The sequence below is a fragment of the Elephas maximus genome, chromosome 4 (genome assembly GCF_024166365.1).
Source record: "Elephas maximus indicus isolate mEleMax1 chromosome 4, mEleMax1 primary haplotype, whole genome shotgun sequence".
NCBI lineage: Eukaryota > Metazoa > Chordata > Mammalia > Proboscidea > Elephantidae > Elephas > Elephas maximus.
The window spans coordinates 84232489-84255227 of NC_064822.1; the positions used below are offsets into that span (position 1 = coordinate 84232489).

At 37.2% G+C, this 22739-nt stretch overlaps 1 protein-coding gene across 30 annotated transcripts in view; it reads right to left on the reverse strand.

The window, feature by feature from the left end:
* The window catches only part of LMNTD1 (lamin tail domain containing 1), a 504435-nt gene that overhangs the window by 40985 nt on the left and 440711 nt on the right, over positions 1-22739 (reverse strand). For 29 of the 30 annotated variants that reach the window (XM_049882678.1, XM_049882672.1, XM_049882674.1 and 26 more), the window contains 3 exons: positions 16049-16152; positions 12388-12626; positions 9793-9988 (listed from right to left, as the gene is read on the reverse strand). In XM_049882678.1, coding sequence (XP_049738635.1) covers positions 9793-9988; positions 12388-12626; positions 16049-16128 — 515 coding nt within the window. In that variant the 5' untranslated portion in view covers positions 16129-16152. Of the gene's footprint in view, positions 1-9792; positions 9989-12387; positions 12627-16048; positions 17032-22739 lie in introns of those variants that run through there. The other variant, XM_049882646.1, reaches the window with a different exon arrangement.

Consider the following 22739-nt stretch of genomic DNA (forward strand, 5'->3'; position numbering starts at 1 on the left):
TGGGAATGCTGGGTCGTATGGTAGTTCTATTTCTAGCTTTTTAAGGAAGCACCAAATCGATTTCCAAAGTGGTTGTACCATTTTACATTCCCACCAGCAGTGTATAAGTGTTCCAATCTCTCTACAGCCTCTCCTTGTAGTTTTGATTTACATTTCTCTAATGGCTAATGACTGTGAGCATTTCCTAATGTATCTGTTAGCCGCCTGAATGCCTTCTTTAGTGAAGTGCCTGTTCATATCCATTGCCCATTTTTTTAATAGGGTTGTTTGTCTTTTTGTGGTTGAGTTTTAGCAGAGTCATGTTGATTTTAGAGATCAGGCGCTGGTCAGAGATGTCGTAGCTGAAAATTTTTTTCCCAGTCTGTAGGTGGTCTTTTTACTCTCTTGGTGAAGTCTTTAGATGAGGATAGGTGTTTGATTTTTAGGAGCTCCCAGTTATCTGATTTCTCTTTGTCATTTTTAATAATGTTTTGTATTCTGTTTATGCCATGTATTAGGGCTCCTAATATTGTCCCTATTTTTTCTTCCCTGATCTTTATCATTTTAGATTTTATGTTTAGGTCTTTGATCCACTTGGAGTTAGTTTTTGTGCATGGTGTGAGGTATGGGTCCTGTTTCATTTTTTGGCAGATAGATATCCAGTTATGCCAGCACCATTTGTTAAAAAGACTGTCTTTTCCCCAGTTAACTGACACTGGGCCTTCGTCAAATATCAGCTGCTCATATGTGGATGGATTTATATCTGGGTTCTCAATTCTGTTCCATTGATCTATGTGACTGTTGTACCAGTATCAGGCTGTTGACTACTGTGGCGGTATAATAGGTTCTAAAATCAGGTAGCGTGAGTCCTCCCACTTTGTTCTTCTTTTTTAGTAATGCTTTACTTATATGGGGCTTCTTTCCCTTCCGTATGAAGTTGGTGATTTGTTTCTCCACCTGGTTGAAAAATTTCGTTGGAATTTGGATCGGAAGTGCATTGTATATATAAATGGCTTTTGGTAGAATAGATATTTTTACAATGTTAAGTCTTCCTATCCATGAGCAAGATATATTTTTCCACTTATGTAGGTCCCCTTTGGTTTCTTGCGGTAGTACCTTGTAGTTTTCTTTCTGTAAGTCTTTTACATTTTTGGTAAGATTTATTCCTAAGTATTTTATCTTCTTGGGGGCTACTGTGAATGGTACTGATTTGGTGATTTTCTCTTGGATGTTCTTTTTGTTGATGTAGAGGAATCCAACTGATATATTTTTTTTTAATAATTTTTATTGTGCTTTAAGTGAAAGTTTATGAATCAAGTCAGTCTCTCACACAAAAACCCATATACACCTTGCTACACACTCCCAATTACTCTCCCCCTAATGAGACAGCCCACTCCCTCCCTGCACTCTCTCTTTTCATGTCCATTTTGCCAGCTTCTAACCCCCTCCACCCTCTCATCTCCCCTCCAGGCAGGAGATGCCAACATAGTCTCAAGTGTCCACCTGATCCAAGAAGCTCACTCCTCACCAGCATCCCTCTCCAACCCACTGTCCAGTCCAATCTATGTCTGAAGAGTTGGCTTCGGGAATGGTTCCTGTCCTGGGCCAACAGAAGGTCTGGGGGCCATGACTGCCAGTGTCCTTCTGGTCTTAGTCAGACCATTAAGTCTGGTCTTATGAGAATTTGGGGTCTGCATCCCACTGCTCTCCTGCTCCCTCAGAGGTTCTCCGTTGTGTTCCCTGTTAGGGCAGTCATAGGTTGTAGCCGGGCACCATCTAGTTCTTCTGGTCTCAGGATGATGTTGTCTCTGGTTCATGTGGCCCTTTCTGTCTCTTGGGCTCGTAATCGCCTTGTGTCCTTGGTGTTCTTCATTCTCCTTTGATCCAGGTAGGTTGAGAACAATTGACGCATCTTAGATGGCTGCTTGCTAGCGTTTAAGACCCCAGACGCCACTCTTCAATGTGGGATGCAGAATGTTTTCTTAATAGATTTTATTATGCCAATTGACTTAGATGTCCCCTGAAACCATGGTCCCCAGACCCCTGCCTCTGCTACGCTGGCCTTTGAAGCATTCAGTTTATTCAGGAAACTTCTTTGCTTTTGGTTTAGTCCAATTGTGCGGACCTCCCCTGTATTGTGTGCTGTCTTTCCCTTCACCTAAAGTAGTTCTTATCTACTAATTAGTGAATGCCCCTCCCACCCTCCCTCCCTTCCCCCTCTCGAAACCACAAAAGAATTTTTTCTTCTCAGTTTAAACTATTTCTCAAGTTCTTATAATAGTGGTCTTATACAATATTTGTCCTTTTCCAACTGACTAATTTCACTCAGCATAATGTCTTCCAGGTTCCTCCATGTTATGAAATGTTTCACAGATTCCTCACTGTTTTTTACCGATGCGTAGTATTCCATTGTGTGAATATACCATAATTTATTTATCCATTCATCCATTGCTGGGCTCCTTGGTTGCTTCCATCTTTTTGCTATTGTAAACAGTGCTGCAATAAACATGGGTGTGCATATCTCTGTTCGTGTAAAGGTTCTTATTTCTCTAGGGTATATTCAAGGAGTGGGATTGCTGGATCGTATGGTAGTTCTATTTCTAGCTTTTTAAGGAAGTGCCAAATCGATTTCCAAAGTGGTTGTAACGTTTTACATTCCCACGAGCAGTATATAAGTGTTCCAATCTCTCCACAGCCTCTCCAACATTTATTATTTTGTGTTTTTTTGGATTAGTGCCAGCCTTGTTAGAGTGAGATGAAATCTCATTGTAGTTTTGATCTGCATTTCTCTAATGGCTAATGATCATGAACATTTCCTCATATATCTGTTAGCTACCTGAATGCCTTCCTTAGTGAAATGTCTGTTCCTATCTTTTGCCCATTTTTTAATTGGCTTATGTCTTTTTGTACTTGAGTTTTTGCAGCTAAAAACTTTTTTCCAGTCTGTAGGTAGTCTTTTCACTCTTTTGGTGAAGTCTTTGGATGAGCATAGGTGTTTGATTTTTAGGAGCTCCCAGTTATCTAGTTTTTCTTCTACATTCTTTATAATGTTTTGTGTACTGTTTATGCCATGTATTAGGGCTCCTAACGTTGTGCCTATTTTTTCTTCCATGGTTTTTATCGTTTTAGATTTTATATTTAGGTCTTTGATCTATTTTGAGTTAGTTTTTGTGCATGGAGTGAGGTATGGGTCTCGTTTCATTTTTTTGCAGATGGATATCCAGTTAGGCCAGCACCATTTGTTAAAAATACTGTCTTTTCCCCATTTAACTGTTTTGGGGCCTTTGTCAAATATCAACTGCTCATATGTGGATGGATTTATATCTGGATTCTCAATTCTGTTTCATTGGTCTATGTATCTGTTGTTGTACCAGGACCAGGCTGTTTTGACTACTGTGGCAGTATAATAGGTTCTAAAATCAGGTAAAGTAAGGCCTCCCACTTTGTTCTTTTTCAGTAATGCCTTATGTATCTGGGGCCTCTTTCCATTCTGTACGAAGTTGGTGATTTGTTTCTCCAACTCATTAAAGGATGTCGTTGGGATTTGGATCAGAATTGCATTAAATGTATAGATCGCTTTTGGTAGAATAGACATTTTTTATAATATTAAGTCTACCTATCCATGAGCAAGGTATGTTCTTCCAGTTATGTAAGTCTCTTTTGGTTTCTTGTAGAAGTGTACTGTAGTTTTCTTCATATGTCTTTTACATCTCTGGTAAGATTTATTCCTAAGTATTTTATCTTCTTGGGGGCTACTGTAAATGACATTGATTAGGTGATTTCCTCTTAGATGTTCTTTTTGTTGGTGTAGAGGAATCCAACTGATTTTTGTATGTTTATCTTGTATCCTGATACTCTGCTGAACTCTTCTATTAGTTTCAGTAGTTTTCTGGAGGATTCGTTAGGGTTTTCTGTGTAAAAGATCATGTCACCTGCAAATAGAGATACTTTTACTTCTTCCTTGCCAATCTGGATGCCCTTTATTTCTTTATCTAGCCTAATTGCTCTGGCTAGGACCTCCAGCACAATATTGAGTAAGAGCAGTGGTAAAGGGCATCCTTGTCTCGTTCCCATTCTCAAGGGAAATGCTTTCAGGCTCTCTCCATTTGGGATGATGTTGGCTGTTGGCCTTCTATAAATGCCCTTTATTATGTTGAGGAATTTTCCTTCTATTTCTATTTTGCTGAGAGTTTTTATCATGAATGGGTGTTGGACTTTGTCAAATGCCTTTTCTGCATCAATCGATAAAATCATGTGGTTCTTGTCTTTATTTACACAGTGGATTACATTAATTGTTATTCTAATATTGAGCCATCCTTGCATACCTGGCATAAATCCCACTTGGTCATGGTGGATTATTTTTTTGATATGTTGCTGAATTCTATTGGCTAGAATTTTGTTGAGGATTTTTGCACCTATGTTCATGAGGGATAAATACAGGTCTATAATTTTCTTTTTTTGTGCTATCTTTACCTGGTTTTGGTATTGGGGTTATGCTGGCTTTGTAGAATGAGTTAGGCAGTATTCTGTCCTTTTCTATACTTTGAAATACCTTCAGTAGTAGTGGTGTTAACTCTTCTCTGAAAGTTTGGTAGAACTCTGCAGTGAAACCGTCAGGGCCAGGGCTTTTCTTGTTGGGAGTTTTTTGCTTACCTTTTCAATCTTTTTTTGTTATGGGTCTATTTAGTTGTTCTACTTCTGTTTATGTTAGTTTAGGTAGGTAGTATGTTTCTAGGAATTCATCCATTTCTTCTAGGTTTTCAAATTTGTTAGAGTACAATTTTTCATAGTAATCTGATATGATTCTTTTAATTTCAGTTGGATCTGTTGTGATATGGCCCATCTCATTGCTCATTCGGGTTATTTGTTTCTTTTCCTGTATTTCTTTAGTCAGTCTGGCCAATGGTTTATCAATTTTGTTGATTTTTTCAGAGAACCAGCTTTTGGCCTTGTCAACTGTTTCAATTGTTTTTCTGTTCTCTAATTCATTTAACTCTGCTCTAATTTTTATTATTTGTTTTCTTCTGGAGCCTGATGGTTTCTTTTGTTGCTTTCTTTCTATTTATTCAAGTTGTAGGGACAGTTCTTTGATTTTGGCTCTTTCTTCTTTATGTATGTGTGCATTTGTTGATATAAATTGGCCTCTGACCACTGCTTTCGCTGTGTCCCAAAAGTTTTCAGTCTTGTTGAATTCTATGAATTTCTTTATTCCCTCCTTAATGTCTTCTATAACCCAGTCTTTTTTTGGGCAGGGTATTGTTCAGTTTCCAAGTATTTGATTTCTGTTCTCTGGTTTTTCTGTTATTGATTTCTACTTTTATGGCCTTATGGTCGAGAAGATGCTTTGTAATATTTCGATGTTTTGGATTCTGCAAAGGCTTGTTTTATGACCTAATATGTGATCTATTCTAGAGGATGTTCCATGTGCACTAGAAAAGAAAGTATACCTTGCTGCTTTTTGGTGGAGTATTCTGTATAAGTCTGTGAGGTCAAGTTGGTTGATCGTAGCAGTTAGATCTTCTGTGTCTCTATTGAGCTTCTTACTGGATGTCCTATCCTTCACTGAAAGTGGTGTGTTGAAGTGTCCTACTATAATTGTAGAGGTGTCTATCTCACTTTTCAATTCTGTTAAAGTTTGTTTTATGTATCTTGCAGCCCTGTCATTGGGTGCATAAATATTTAATATGGTTATATCTTCCTGGTAAATTGTCCCTTTAATCATTATGTAGTGTCCTTTTTTACCTTTTGTGGTAGATTTAACTTTAAAGTCTATTTTGTCTGAAATTAATATTGCCACTCCTGCTCTTTTTTGATTGTTGTTTGTTTGATATATTTTTTTCCATCCTTTGAGTTTTAGTTTATTTGTGTCTCTAAGTTTAAGATGTGTCTCTTGTAGGCAGCATATAGACGGATCTTGTTTTTTTATCCATTCTGCCACTTTCTGTCTCTTGATTGGTGCATTTAGTCCATTTACATTCAGCGTAATTATAGATAAATATGAGTTTAGTGCTGTCATTTTGATTTTTTTTTGTGCGTTGTTGACAATTTCATTTTTCCATTTGTACTGAGAAGTTTTTCTTTGTAGAATGTGTGTTCCTCCTTTTCATAATAGTTGAATTTATTTTTGCTGAGTCGTTATGTTTATTTTGAAGTATGGAATTGTTAGACCTCTTTGTGGTTACATTAATATTTACCCCATTTGACTAAGTAAAAACCTAACTTATATCATCCTATATCACCTTGATTTCCTCTCCATATGTAAGATATATGCCTCCTGTATTTAGTCCCTCTTTTTTCACTATTGTAATCTTTTACATAATGACATCATGATTCCCTGTTTTGAGCAATTTTTTTTAAATTAATCTTATTTTGTTTTTGTGATTTCCCTATCTCAGTTGATATCAGGATGTTTTGTTCTGTGACCTTGTGTTGTGTTGGTATCTAATATTATTGATTTTCTGACCAAAGAATTTTCTTTAGTAATTCTTATAATTTTGAATTGGTTTTTGCAAATTCTCTAAGCTTATGTTTATCTGTAAGTGTCTTAATTTAACCTGCATATTTGAGAGAGAGTTTTGCTGGATATATGATTCTTGGCTGACAGTTTTTCTCTTTCAGTGCTCTATATATGTCATCCCATTGCCTCCTGGCCTGCATGGTTTCTGCCAAGTAGTCCAAACATATTCTTATTGATTCTCCTTTGTAGGTGACTTTTCGTTTATCCTTGGCTGCTTTTAAAATTCTCTCTTTATCTTTGGTGTTGGCACATTTGATGATAATATGTCTTGGTGATTTTCTTTTGGGATCTATCTTATATGGGGTTCGATGAGAATCTTGGATATCTTTTCATCTTTCACGAAGCCAGGGAAGTTTTCTGCCAACAAATCTTCAACTATTCTCTCTGTATTTTCTGTTATCCCTCCCTGTTCTGGAACTCCAATCACATGCAAGGTATTCTTCTTGATAGAGTCCCACATGATTCTTAGGGTTTCTTTATTTGTTTTAATTCTTTTATCTGATTTTTCTTCAACTATATTGGTGTCAATTGCCTTATCCTCCTGGTCCCCCACTCTGCATTCTAATTCCTCGATTCTGCTCCTCCGACTTCCTATCGAGTTGTCTAATTCTGTAATTTTATTGTTAATCTTTTGGATTTCTGAATGCTCTCTCTCTATGGATTCTTGCAGCTTATTAATTTTTTCACTATGTTCTTGAATAATCTTTTTGATTTCTTCAACTGCTTTATCGGTGTGTTCTTTGGCTTTTTCTGTAGATTGCCTTATTTCATTTCTGAGGTCATCCCTGATGTCTTGAAGTATTCTGTATATTAGTTTTTTATATTCTACATCTGGCAATTCCAGGAATGTATCTATGTCCGGGAATGATTTTGATTCTTTGATTTGGGTGTTTGTAGAACCAGTCATGGTCTGCTTCTTTATGTGATTTGATATTGACTGCTGTCTCTGAGCCATCTGTAAGATATTGTAATGTTTTCTTTCATATTTGCTCACTGAGTCTTATCTTCTTGTTTTGTTACAATACACCCAGATGGGCTACTAGATTGCTCTATCTTGATTGCTGTAGCTTTTGAATCATTTATTTCCTGTTACCAGCTGGTCTGAGCTGTTACCAGGTATATAAGCCTATGAGTCCATTCACTATTCTTGAATAGAATCAGCTCAGGTATCCTGATAGCGGGTCACCTAGTTTGTGGCGTAGGCTCTCACTTATTAACTTAGAGGAGTAGTGGTGATGGTTGTATGAGTCAGTTTCTAGTAGTGGCAGGGGGTCACACTCCAAGGAGGGCAGCATGCTGACAGCCTTCCCCCACGTGTCAGTGAGGTAGGAGTGGCTTTATTCTCTAGAGCGCTCTGGTGGGCGGGCTCTGCAGCTGTACCTTAGGCACCCAATGCTTGTACTTTTATAGATGGGTAGGTGTCACTATCCTCAGACCCCTTTAGAAGGTGGCTAGGTGGTGTGGGTGGAGCGTCAGCCCTCTGTTCCCTGGTGTGGATCAGTGAGGGATCTGTTTAATAGGTAGAGAGGTATCTGACCTCCAAAACTTACCTTTCCACTGCTTAGCTAAAACAATTACAGTCAGATCTCTATCAGAATTGCCTTTGCATTATAATAGCCACCTGGTTACCTGTAGGGATGAAAGCCAAAGACTGCGGGTCTCTCATGCCTGGATGGAGCTGATTCTGTATTGTTATTCCAGTTTAGGGAAGTCAGGGGAGGATTTTTCCTTTGATTGTTAAATGCTGCTTTTCTTAGGCCAGGAGAATGGGTTAGAAAAGAAAGAAGAAAGAAAGAAAAATAACAGGCAGTGCACTTCACTCTCTGGCCCAGGGAATTCCAATGTTAATGAAGCTGGCTGGGGCAGGGAGGGGAGGGATCAGATAGATAGGAGTGGCAAGATAGACAAAGTTACTTATCTTGTTTGGTGAGGACTGTTTTTTCTGAGATTCCAGAGGGGTGTGCCCTGGCTGCATTCCTGCTGAGACTGCCCCTGAAGGTTAGGGCTGCAAGGAAGCTGTGATCAGCTCTTCCACGCTTAGTCCAAAGCCCAGTGCCAAGGTTTCCTGTCTGGGATGCTGTGCTCCAGGCTCCAAAACCAGTCACTGCTTCCCATGGTTTTTCGTTTGCCCATCAGCTGCATCAGTGTGCAGCCTGTGTGTGCTGGCTGGGTCCCCTCCGAGGATGGTCCCGGGAGTTAGGCCTGTGTCCGTGCTTGCCCCATCTCATTAAGCCACAATCAGCCCCACCACTCTGGCACCAGGGAACTGCAAGTGCTCTAGGCTGCAGCGTGGCACACTGGCTCTGCAAGTGGTCACTGCTTCAGCATGTGGCATTTTGCTCCCCTGTCACTCAGGTCAACTCCTTAGTTCTGTGTTTGATGGTCAGGGTTCATAGATTGTCCTGTATATAATCGATTCACTTGTTTTTTCGAGTCTTTGTTGCAAGAGGGATAAGCAGAAGCTTCTACCTAGTCAGCCATCTCGGTCTCGCCTCCTCCTCATTATAATTTTGATTCGCATCTCTCTAATAGCTAATGGGAAACTCTGGTGCCATAGCGGTTAAGAGCTATGGCTGCTAACCAAAAGGTCAGCAGTTCAAACCCAGCAGGGGCTCCTTGGAAACTTTACGGGGCGGTTCTACTCTGTCCTATAGGGTCATTATAGTCAGAATTTTTGGTAATAGCTAAAGACTTTGAGCATCTTTTCATGTGCTTATTGGCTATTTGAATATCCTTTTTGGTGAAATGTCTGTTCAGGTCCTTTGCCCATTTTCTGATTTTTGTTGTTGTTTTTAAGTTGTAAAACTTTTTTAAAAAATAATATATTTTGGATACTAGACCCTTATTAGATATATGGCTCCCCCAAATTTTCTCCCAATCTGTAAGTTGTCTTTTCCCTTTTTGGTAAAGTCCTTTGATGAAAAAGAATATTTTATTTTTATGAGGTCCCATTCATCAATTTTGTCTTTTGCTGCTTGTGCTTTTGTTGTCATATCTGACAGTCTATCATTAAAAACTAAGTCCCACGGCACACCCCTATATTTTCTTTCAAGAATTTTATGGTTGCAGTTGTCACATTTGGGTCCTTGACTTTGAATTTGTTTTTGATCAATTGTTTTTAATTTCTCAGAACATGAAATAGTTATATTTCAATGAAATGCTTAGGGTTTTAAGATCAAAGTATGGATCTACCAACAAATTAGAACTTTATTTCCTACTGATTTATTGTTCCTACCCCCAATGTACCCCCAATACACCCAATAGAAAATATTAAATAGTTCAAATAGAATGTGTACCTGGATCTAAAGTGACCAACTTCATCAAGAACCATAGGAAAGTGCTTCCAAGTTTTTTCCAGGTGGCTTGAGCATGTAATAATTTTCTTTGAGTCACCAAACAGGGAATGGAAATAATCCTCCCCTTCCCCAATCACAGAGGCCTCAGAAGCAAGGAATGGGGTCTGTTTCTTTGGAACTGTGCAACTGCTGACTCCTTTCAGGGAAACAGAGGAGAGAAGTAACCGAGAAAGAAGTAAATAAAAGGATATTAAAATAACCCAAATCACTTATATTTTCCTCCCTGCTTCTATAAAACTATATTCTTTTTATACATTTTACTGTCACTGTCAAACTCAATGAGAATAATTAGAAGTTTTAAAGACAAGACTATAAAATAACAACCAGTAAGTGAATATTTTTAGTGACATACTGAATTCCTAGAGATTATTTCATAAGGACTGTTAGATTATTTAGTTGTACTATTAGAAGCATCATAAAATTTTGAGTAGGTAAAACATCTGAGTCTCCCTAATTTGATTATGTTAATTATAAATACAGAGCCCTGGTGGTGCAGTGCTTAAGAGCTCATGCTACTAACCAAGATGTCGGTAGTTTGAATCCACCAGTCGCTCCTTGGAAACCCTATCGCTTAACCACTGTGCCACCAGTGCCTAGCACAGTATCTGATATTTAGCAGGTACTCAATAAATGATAACTATTACCGTTTTCTTTATTATGGTAGTGGAGCCCTGGTGATGCAGTGGTTAAGTGTTTGGCTGGTTACCAAAAGTTTGGCAGTTCAAATCCACCAGCTGCTCCTTGGAAACCCTATGGGGCAGTTCTACCCTGTCCTCTAGGGTCACTATGAGTCAGAATCGACTTGATGGCAACCGGTTTGTTTGTTTTGTTTGTTTATTATTGTAGTACCAAAACCAAAAAACCAAACCTATTGCCATACAGTCAATGTACAGGGCTTGGTTAATGTGACATCGGATCCAACATCATCAAAGGTTAACTAAGACAGGTCTAGAGTTTGCTTTCGATTCTTATATCTTTAACAAACCAAAGCAGGGGAAAGGTTAAAAGGATAAAATCAACGTTCTTAAAGAGGATTCCTCAAAGTATTATATTTAGAAGGAACTTTTGGAATTAGATTAGTTCACTCCAGTCAAATGAGTATTTAATTAATCCTTAAATTCCCTTGAGAAAGGAGAGTGTCCAGCATCCTTCTTAGCAGCACATCCCTAGGGCTGGAAGATGTTGCGTTTCAAAGGGAAAAAAGATATTCATTTTGGCCCTAGCAATAGATGGAAATGCACCAAATGCAGTAAGTGTCCAAGGACCCAGTTATCTATCTACAAAAGCAGAATCTATATAACTGAAGATGATGACTACACCCAAATCCAGCTTTCAGCTTGTAAGGGGAAGCCACAGTATTTTGTTTTTCCCCCAATACTAGGAGCTTTCACAGTTTAAGCCAAATATAGAACATATGTCATGATGATATAATGCCAAAAGATGGAAACTTCCCTCCCTGTACCTAAAATTTGTATTTGCAGTTTTAAGCACAGGTCAGTGACTAGAGGCCAGTGTAAACTTAGGAGGCTTCTTTGAAAAATTTCCTAGACATACAGGCAATGAAGCATAGGGAATATGACTATAATGGAGGTAGGGCAAAACCATATGTAACTCAAACGCTTGGGAAGATACAAGAAATAAAATGAGATATAGAGAGAAGTAGCCAGGTTGTAAATGTCCACAGATGGTAGAAGAAAATGGAGGCACCAGATAATCATGGGAAGGTTTTTTCCTACCATCTTTGAAACTTGTCAGTTGACTGGTAGTTGACATACAGACCCCAAATCCAACCTATTCTAAGAGAAGGTGCTCAAAACTATGTTCAGATTCACAACTGTTATTATTTACTACGTGCTAGGCTTTGTGCTAGGTGTTTCCAAGGACAGTTTTTTTTTTCTTTTCAGTAAACCATGATAAAATACTCTCAAACTTCCCTAAACGTGATGTCGAACAAACATCCTATAGTGTGAGTTTGCTGAGTACATTTTTGTTAACCCTCAAAACTTTACTTCTTTCTACTATAGTACCATTTTTTCTCTCCTCCAAGTTATTCTTATGATTTCCCCCTTTTTTCTCCATTACTTTATTATATACCTTTTCTTTTTTAATTTAAATCTATCTGTCTTTTTCTAACTTAATCCATAAGTCTTCTAAAGGCACAAAATATACGTGGCATTGCTTAATCATCCTGGTTGCATGCAAAGGAAGAAAAGTTAATGTTATACATTAGAATTTTTAATTCTCTAGCAGTTCTAGAGTATATTATCAGTTAATCCATGAACCATCATGATAACTCAAGATACCTTAATCATGAGACTGATATATTTGGGCACATGCATTTATGTGGCCTGAATACAAAACTCAATGCTAGGGTCAGTGATGACCATAGTCAAGTTGCTGTGTATATGATATTAACAATTAGCATTATTGGGAACAAACAAGAAAACATCATTCTGGCTTCTAGGCACATAAAGAATCAATTGAAAAGTATGCTCTAAAAATAGTCTAAAAATATTTAGCACATGTTTTGCTTACCCAAGCTGTTTTCTATTTTGGGATGGTTCATTGGACTAGATTTAGAAGCCTTTGCTTCACTTGTTGATGTAGTTAATCCACTAATCTGAGAGCTAGACACATAGCAACTGAGAGGCATTTCATGGGATAAGGACCGTGAAAATGGCAACGTTGTGTCATTGGAAGATAACCGTGTTGGAAAAAAATGAACAAAAGATCGCTGTGTCATTGATGAGGAAGCTTCCTGTTTGTCTTCTTTTCTGTGAACAAAAATTATTATAATAAACAAAGTAAGAAAGTCAGGCTGAATAGACTGAACACAAAAGGCACTGGTATCAGTATTACTTAGGGTTCTGCTTTTCAAAGGCATTATACATCTAACGCAGGCACAATAACATCTTATATTTCTAATTTTAACCAACTAAATAAAATACTTTAGTGTCTACTACATTCTTTTATTTTCTATTTAGAAAGTAATAAATTCTTATTTTAGGTGTTTTTGAAAATATGTAAGAGTAGAAAGAAGAAAATAAAAATCACTATAATGTCACCAGCCAGAGACTTCCACCATTCCCTCCCAGGCTTTTTCATGCACTTTCTACTCAAAATTAAGAGCCTAAGAACTACTTTATATCCCACTTTTTCACTTATATCATATTCAACTTTTCATTAATACACAAACATGATTCAATTCCCATTCAATATGGCATTCTTTAGTATACCTTTTTTTTCCTTCAGTTCCTGCTATATTAATTTAAAAAATAGATTCTAGAATTAATGTCTGCTTTTAAATGACCTCTGCAAATTAGTATCTATAAATACAGTACACATGTGTACACCTATGTGTATGTGCGTATGTTGAAGGGAATGGTAGGTAGGAAGGAGAAGGAAGACTTAGTTTCCAGATACTTTTTTAAAATTAATTTTTATTGTGCCTTAAGTGAAAGTTTACAAATCAAGTCAGTCTGTCATACAAAAATGTTTATACACCCTGCTTTACACTCCTACTTTCTCTCCCCCCAATAAGACAGCACACTCCCTCCCTCCACTCTCTCTCCTTGTGTCCATTCGGCCAGCTTCTGGCCCCCTCCACCCTCTCATCTCCCCTCCAGACAGGAGATGCCAACAAAGTCTCATGCGTCTACTTGATCCAAGAAGCTCGTTCTTCACCAGTATCGTTTTCCATCCCATAGTCCAGTCCAATCTCTGTCTGAAGAGTTGGCTTTGGGAGTGGTTCCTGTCCTGGGCTAACAGGTCTGGCGGCCATGACCTCTGGGGTCCTTCTAGTCTCAGTGTGACCATTAAGTCTGATCTTTTTACGAGAATTAGGGGTCTGCATCCCACTGCTCTCCTGCTCCCTCAGGGGTTTTCTGTTGTGTTTCCTGTCAGGGCAGTCATTGGTTGTGGCTGGGCACCATCTAGTTCTTCTGGTCTCAGGCTGATGTAGTCTCTGGTTTAAGTGGTCCTTTCTGTCTCTTGGGCTCATAATTACCTTATATCTTTGGTGTTCTTCATCCAGATACTATTTTTAAAGTGAATCTTACTATAATCCAAGATTTTCCTTTTTTTAAATGAATGTAAAAATGTTTGCTAACTAGTGTGCAATCATTTGAAGAATGTCCCTAAACTAGCATGCAACTATTTTACAAATTAAACAGTATGCTCATGGCATGGTCCATGAAAAGACTTATGACAACTCATTTTATGGTAGGACACAGGTGAGACTCTTCCCAGTGATCCCAGAAATCTATGTGTACGTGTGTGTGCGCATGCATTCATGTATGCATGTGTGTGTACTGTGTGCATGTGTATGTATTTTTAATGTTTGAATTGTGTTTAGTTCTCTGAAAAAATGGACAAATGGTCAGCTTAACTACCCCCTTTATAGAGGTCATATCTATGCACTCTAAGTCATGAAAAAAGTATTTTGCTTCCATAAATTGCCTCTGTTTTGATCTCTTTGCTGAACAAGGAAGTATTCACCATCATTTTGTTCTATAATTTGGAAGTTCTTTCATCAGAATTCTTTTATCTGGAGAGCTTTGTACTTGAAACTAGATGGCATATCTATCTCAGGCAACTTTTTTTTTTTTTTAACATATAATTAAATGGCATGGGCTTTGAAAATTTCATTACTGCTAACGCAGCGCTTAGTTAGTTTGTACTTAAGTCCCGTGTTAAAGCATTTCCCTGAAACTCCGTAATCAAAAAGTATAAGCATTTACCATTCTTCTCACACCGCAAGCACTCATATTTGTCAGAAAAGCCCTAACTTCTGAAGATACACTCTTAAGTATGACTGCAGTAGTAGTGGGAAGGAGGCTACAGAGGCAGATTGTCAAATTACAGATATTTCAGCCCTGTCCAACCTGAGACAGGATCATATGACATGACTTCTCCCTGACACCGGCTAGAGCAAGCAGGAAGTGCTTTTCTCTTTGAAAGTTCCTCACATCTGGGTTTCATTACAGACAGACTCACTATATCTTTTCACCATGTTCATTTTACAAACCCCATTTTTTTCTTCCTTGGTAAAACAATAGTGTTTCCAGATAAATTTAACTCCACAAAAGATCCCCCACAAGCCTTCACAAATGTTGTGAGCAAAGAAAACTGGCCCAGGGCTATACCCATTGCCATCAAGTCAATTCTGACTCATAGCAACCACATAGGACAGAGTAGAACTGCCCCATAGAGTTTCCAAGGAGCGGCTGGTAGATTTGAAATGTTGATCTTTTGGTTAGCAACCAAGCTCTTAACCACTGTGCCACAAGAGCTCCGATAGGATGTTCTTATTTTTGTAGTTGAATAAGAAATTTTTGATGGCTGCACACACCTTTGGAGAACTTGAAATATTTCAAGAACAGACTTGCCTGATGCAGCGCAGCATTTGATTCTTGCGTTTGAAGTTTTCCTTTGGGAAGATGAGAGATTTTTCATAGTGCTTAGTTAGCATTTCCTTTAACATATGGGATTTTCCAAACTTCTTTTTGGTAGTTTGCTCCATTTGAATTGACTAGCGCTAAACCAGGTGCAGTTATAAAAGTTCAATTCCAGCGTTTCAATGTTATTTTGGGAGATGCTGCACTGATAATACTGAGAGTAATCATTTTTCTTAGATGACCTCTAAGAACAAATACTATAGGATGAACTTAGGCTGAAAAGTAACCATAAAATATCTAGGTCCAAAAGTAACAATAGCTTTAAAATTATGTATACTCAATACTAGTAGCCACTTTTTAGAAAATACTGGAAAAACCAACGCTAATGCTTTCGTTGACAGAATGGTTTACGTTAGTATTAACAACAGTGACTTTTTTTTTTTTAACATCCTCATTTAGACATTTCCAAAACCAAAATTCTCTAGTAACTTTCTGTCCCAAGGTTAGTGAAGTAGTTCTAAAGAAATTGTCTGCAAGTTGCCTTAACACGTTAGATGTGAGATTTGGAATCTCTATCAGGTCTGATGTGATGGAGCTTTGTCTTGATGAATTTTCTCTATGTAGAGACTGGGACCTTATGAAACAGTGGTTGAAGAAATACTTGTATGTTACAGTTCGTTACTTTAAAAATTTTTGGAATCGATTTTAACTATTCCATAAGATATTTTAAAGCAAAATAGGTCAAATACTCCATCATTTTCTCTCTAATACTCAGACCCTCTTATTTCTGCCATCCTTACCGGGTTTGTTTCTCCATTTTATCAGGGACTTCACTCTGTTGGGTTGCCAAAGTTTCCTTAATGGTTTGCCTCTCTTTCATCTTGACTAGAAGACTCCTTTCTTTCCGAGGAACGCAAATCATGGAGTTAAATAGTGAATATAGCTACCGTTCAAGGTAGGTTTTCTTTTTAAGATGACCTCACCTGTTAATCAACTACCTTCAGCCACCTGCCAGATTTAAAATGATTTCTTTACCAAGTTGGTGCCGGATTCTATTGTTGACTATGGAAGTATTGACATAGTTCTTGATACTGGCTAAGGATATTAGAAGAACCAAAATGAAGGTGTGTGGCATTCACTGGAGATAGTTCAAGAGGCAGCGTGGTAACCCAGCAAAGCTGCCTTTATGACCACAGCTTTCTCATTGACCAACACTACCTCTTAGAATGCTATGAGGCAATGTCTCCATAGTTACAAACCTCCAGTCTCTGAACAGTTACTGTGTTGATGCTGCACCTGCTCTGCAGTTTTCTGATAGTCAAGAATGTAATTTCTTTTTAGGAGAGCCATGTCTCCCAGCAGACAGGCTTTGTCACCAAAATATTTGATACTGTATTTTGAATTTCAGAGGGCCAAGCCTAGTATGTCAGTATTGGGAGAATTCATCACAACTGCCTTTATTTCTCTCTTTCTTTCCTTCCTTCTTTCATGAATGCTCTTTAAACTTAGGGAAATAGCTTGGCAGCAGGAACAAAAAACTTACATATATTTCAGACAAAAAGAAACCTATTGGTGGAAATGGTGAAATCAAAGCTAGGAGACCTAAATTCTTCTCCTACTTCTGCCAGCAGTGTAATTTGGAAGAAATCATTTAACCTGTCTATAATTCAGTTTCTCCTTTGTACAAAAGACCACACCTTAACGTTTCATGATAATAGTGGTATGAGAATAAAGCTAACAGATATGAAAGTACATGATTCTAAATAGTAAAAAGACACATTAAGGAAGGCGATTACTGGATGAGTGAGTTCATTCAACAAATATTTAATGAGAATCTACTATGTACCAGGAACTGGTTAGCTGCTAAGAATAAACAAATCCTACTTTAAGGAATGATGATAGAATATCTTCCAATGTAGGTTTGAAAATGGCTTCCACCTTAGAATAAAGAACAGTACTTAAGTACAAAGGGCAATGAACAAAGTAATGGTTTTAATAAATCAAAAGAAAACGACAAGAAGTGTACACATAATGAAGCAATTAAACTACAGGTGAGTAAACATTTTACAAAGTTCCTCCATCTCAGAAATATAGCACAATTCCTTATCAGGCTATGGTCTAATTATGAAAATGTAGCATCGAGAGATTTATAATTTCATACTTATGTTTAGCAAATAACTAAAAATGGATTTATAATTTCATATCACTATCTCAGTTTCCCTAATTCTCCCTGTCTAGATGGCTTCCTAGCTGTTGAAAATTTGTGTACTTGAGCTGTATACATTGTCTTAAAGTAATGATGACCTCATTTGTTTTATCAGAGAGCCTGTTCATATTTTCCAACATAGTTTGAAGAAACAAAATTCTGCCTACTGAGAAAAACTTTGGAAAGCTTTGAAACTGTGAATGTTTTAATATTCATTCCTCATACAGGATATTTTCCTTATTTCCTTTCCAAAAATTACAGCATATACACAACTAAAACCAATTTCCTCTTTTGCTGCTGCTTAAACTAAACCTGTGGTTTTCAACAGGAGACAAAGTGAACTGTAGGGGTATAGGTCATTTTGTAAACATAAGGGCACTTTAATAATAGTAGCCCTAATAATTTGGATGGGGTGCTACTGGCACTTAGTGGACAGGCGCCAGAGGTGCTAGACTTTTTGCAATGTGGCAGATAATCCTACACAAAAAAGAATTTTCCCATGTAACATATGACTGGCCAGACATTCACGTAGGTGAAAAACGGTTTATAATTATTTTAGCCTAAAGCCTAACCCCATATTACATGTAAATACAGAATATTTTTGCACCTTTTTAATATACACAAAATTGCCAGGAAGTAGCAATTGTTGAAATTAAGGGAAGATTGTATATATATATATATATATATGTATATATATATGTGTATATATATATACATATATATATTGTATATTGGTTAATTCTGATCTTTACCAAGAGTTCATTCATCAGTTTGGAAAAACTGCATCATCAATAGCAGTGGCACTTGGTAATATTTAAATAGTTGATATGACTTACCTGAAACAGGTATCAACAACAACAGAATCAACCTTAATCTGATGAATCTTCTATTTTATATAGAATACAGAGGACAGAAAACAAAACATGTTCTGTTACAGATAAAGATATTTTAAAAGAGGCCCTTTACAATTTGTGGATATAATTTATATCTAAGTGAAGTTAACTATTAAAAAAAGGTATAAGAGAATTAGAAATTTAAACACACTGGCTATTTAATGTTCTTAAGGGATAATTGTAAATATTTTAGGTGCCATAATGGTATTGTGATTTTATTTACATATACATATATATATATATAAATAAATAAATAAATAAAAAGTTTTTTTATATATAATCACTATATATACACAAAATCACTATATATATATGAAATCACTATATATATACAAAATCGCTGCATGTATGTGTGTACCTGAAATCGCTACATATATATATAAAATTGCTATATATATATGTGTGTGTGTGTATATATATATTTAAAGAGCCCTTGTCTCCTAGAGGTACATATTGAAACAGTTATAGATAAAATGTTATGTCTAGATTTGCTTCAAAATAATACAGAGGTGACAAGTGGTTGAGAATGTAGATGAAAAAGTTGGGTCATGACTTGAAAATTGTTGAAACTGGTTGATGGGTACATGGAGCTTCATTATATATTATATCTGTTTTTTTTTTTTTTGTAAATGTTTGAAATTCCTCATTCTAAAAAAAGTTAATTCTTGGGAGGTCTCATTTTGGTATGCATAAGCTTCATATCTTGACGGCATTATCATGGTGGCTGTCTCTGTGCTAAGGGAACCCAGAAAAACCCAGTGTCTAAGTGTGCTAAGGAAGTATAGGATCAAATAAGAGCTGAAAGGAAAAAGCAGTAACACTGCTTATGAGGTGCAACAGATTATCTTACAGCAGCTCACTTTCCAAATGAGAAAATGGAAGTTTGGAGAGATTAAATACCTCTGCCCAAGGCCATACAGCCAGTAAATGGCAGAGCCAGAATTTGGTTTCACATACATTTGTAACAAAGAGCCCGTCACTACACTATCCTGGTTTTTCAGTTTTAATTTCAGTCTAACATCTTCCTATCTCCTTTCATGCCAATTGCCTATATTCACCTAATCATAAACCAGCTTTGTCCTAGTCTTTTTCTCTGCTTTGGTTCCAAATCACTTTTTCTCACAGCTTCCTGACCCTGTGCCAGTTCTTCTTTTGCCTTACCCCTGGTTGGGAAAATAACAGAATTATGCATGGACAATTGAAGCCCTAAAAGAATAAAGATAGGTTGAAATAGAGTGATGAAAACCAAGCTTTTACCTTAGGAAATGATTAAAATTGGCAAAACATTGTATTTTGCAATTAAAAAAAAAACTGGCAAAATATTATATGTACACAATTTTTAAAGAGCTGAAAACCACAAAGAACTGGCTTTAAGCATTCTCTGCTTCTGTCTCCACATACAGAGAACGTTTGCACGGCAGGGGACTTTATTAAACCGGTAATATAAATAAAATGTCTTGCATGAATGAAGGCTGTATATATAAAGAGAATTCTCCACCTCTCTCAGGCCATGGGAATTTCCAAATTGGGTAATATGCAGTTGAGGATTACAATTTAAAACATTATGATATGTTCCTTTATCTAAGAGTCAAAGAGTTCGTATATATAGAAATACAGTTTCGTATTGGCACCCACGTAAATGTAGAACAAATTCCTATTTAGACTAACATCTTGCAAGTCTGAAAATGTACTGGGTCGTTTCATTTCCTTCATACGGATTCACATGCAAATAACAAAGCCTTGAACACAGATACTATTATTTTTCCTGGAAGCCAAAGTCACATTAATGTCTTACTAGAGGTGTTCACAGAGAGGCTAAAGAACCCTTCTTGGGTGATTCAAGTTTCAGATTGTTCAAATAGCATTCATGGGCCTTCTCAATCATGAAATTTTACTATAAACAACATTAAGGTCTTCGATGTGCACTTGTGATGCTAAGCGTCAATCGCTGATTTGAACTCTAGGACATTCATATCAGTTTCAACAACAGTTCATTAATAACCACATAATTACTTGATACATAGGTTGCATGTAATTTAGGCTTAAGCTTTATCCATGAATCTTTTCTATTCGTGCTGTTTAGAGAAATACAATACTTATTATTCTAAAACAGGGCGTCTCGTACTTGCTCAGGGGGCAGAGATCCAGAACATATGATATTTTTTATGGAACACCATGTTCTTTGTAGAATATTTTAAAAAATACAAATCAACATATTTTTATTTCATCCTTATGCTGTCTTTTTGTATAAAATATTTTTAATTAGCAGAAAGAACTTTATATTATTTGTACGCCATATAAACTCACAACTGCCAGCCTGCATGTCTTAAAAGAAGATAAAAGAAACACCCAATAAACTGTTGAACCAAGAACAAATCGTGTGTTTTTAGTTTTTCTACTGACATGAATTTGCAATTTCATTTTCTGCCGGCATCTGCTGGCAACCACTAGAAGAAAAGTTGCATCTGGAACCAAAGACTTGTAAAGTATTACTGGAGAACAGCTTAAATTGAGAAAATTCTATCCATTAACTTTTTTCTCTGTAAACAGGGTAAAACCAAAACCAAATCCATTGCTGTTAAGTTATTTTGGACTCATAGCAACCCTATAGGGTAGAGTAGAACTGCTCCATAGAGTTTCCAAGGAGCAGCTGGTGGATTCGAACTGCCAACATTTTGGTTAGCAGCCAAGCTTTTAACCACCGTGCCACCAAAAAAAAAAAAAAAGGGCAGTCAGTATTCAAAGTTACAGCAGAATGCTTACCCTGTCTAGCTCATCAGACACTAACACCCCACAGGAACACCGCTTGAGAACCACTGGATTAAAGGAGTAATAGACATCTGACCATGGGCACAAATATAAGACTTTACAGAGCTATGCAGGGTGGGGCCTCAACCCTGCCTTTTCTTCCTCAAAGGTTATGCACACAAAACATATTTAATCAGTGGTCGCCACCGTTGGCATTATTCATTACTGGTGATGGCAATAGGTGGCAATAAGCGTTACAGTTCACCAAAGGTGGATTAAATCCCATAATATTATCTACATGAATGAAGCTGCTTTTCCTATTCTGTGGACAATTTGAAGTATAAACAAATTGAAGTTGGCAAATTGAAGCTTTTCCCCACATGGGCAAATAACAGAATAGGAGCTGGAAAGATTATAAGCACCTTATGAACCCTGAGGTTTGAGTTATGTCTTTTGCAAGAAAAAGACACATCTAACCTCCAGAAGGAACAGTAAAAAGATTACTGGGGTAGATAATATTGAGTCTGAAATTACACTGTATTGCTTGTTTGAGGCCACGTTTGTCAGAAATAGGTGAGAAACCAGGCATCTGAGATGGAATGAGAAAATTCATGCAGTGTCAGGAAACTAAATTCTCTGGAAGATCTTTTGCCAGATAGAGATCAGTCTGCAGCTGAAGCAAGACAAGCTAGACATTTGTATTTGATTGAGATTTTGTTTAGTTCTGTTACTCTTAGTTTTGTTGTAGTTGCTCTGTGCTGGCATTTGCTTCTCCCTTAGTTTTCTGAGTATATGTTTTTACAATTCAAAGTCAGCCAAAATCCATAGCGAATCCTATTGCTACTACTAGCCATCATTCCTCAAATGTTTACTATTTGTGAGGGACTATATTAAGTGCTCTTTATATATTATCTCATTGATCCTTATAATGATATATTATCATCTGCCTTTCACAGATGAAGAAATTGTCACCTAGAACAGTTAGGTAATTGTCCAGGTCATACAGCTATGAAATAGCAGAACCAGGACTGGAGCTCAGTTCTACCCTGCTTCCAAGACTGAGTTCTCAGCCATTACATAACACCATTTCCTGCAGAACATTGAGTACCACTGTTTACAAGGTAATTGGACAGATGATTTGTAATATGTAAACATGTCTCTAGTATCCTCCTTGAGCTTCTGGAATTTATTCTTTTGTTGGGACAGTATATCTCTGAATATGAAAAAAAACTGTATAATGCATGGCAGAATTTGATAAGAATCAAAGGAGTGGTTCTGTTAAGACCTAGAGGAACTCAGAGAAACAATTACTTTTGCTGTATGGTTAGGAAAGACTTGACAAAAGAGGTGGGATGGGGAGAGCTTGAAGGATAGGTAGGATTTCAGATAAAAATTTTTTTTTTTTTTTTTTATCAGATAGGAGACATTTATTAACTCATTCCATTGTACATGCATTCACTCAGCAAACACAGATTAAATGTCTGCCATGGCCAGGCAGTTCTGTGTATACTTTGTTGGCATGCTTCAAAACTCAGGGGCAGAAAGTTTGAGGAGACAAGGCCTCGGCCTACTAACTGACACAGAGACTGTGGGGTGTGCAGTGAGAGAGCCAGAGAGATAGGTGAGGCTAGGTAGTGGAGGGCC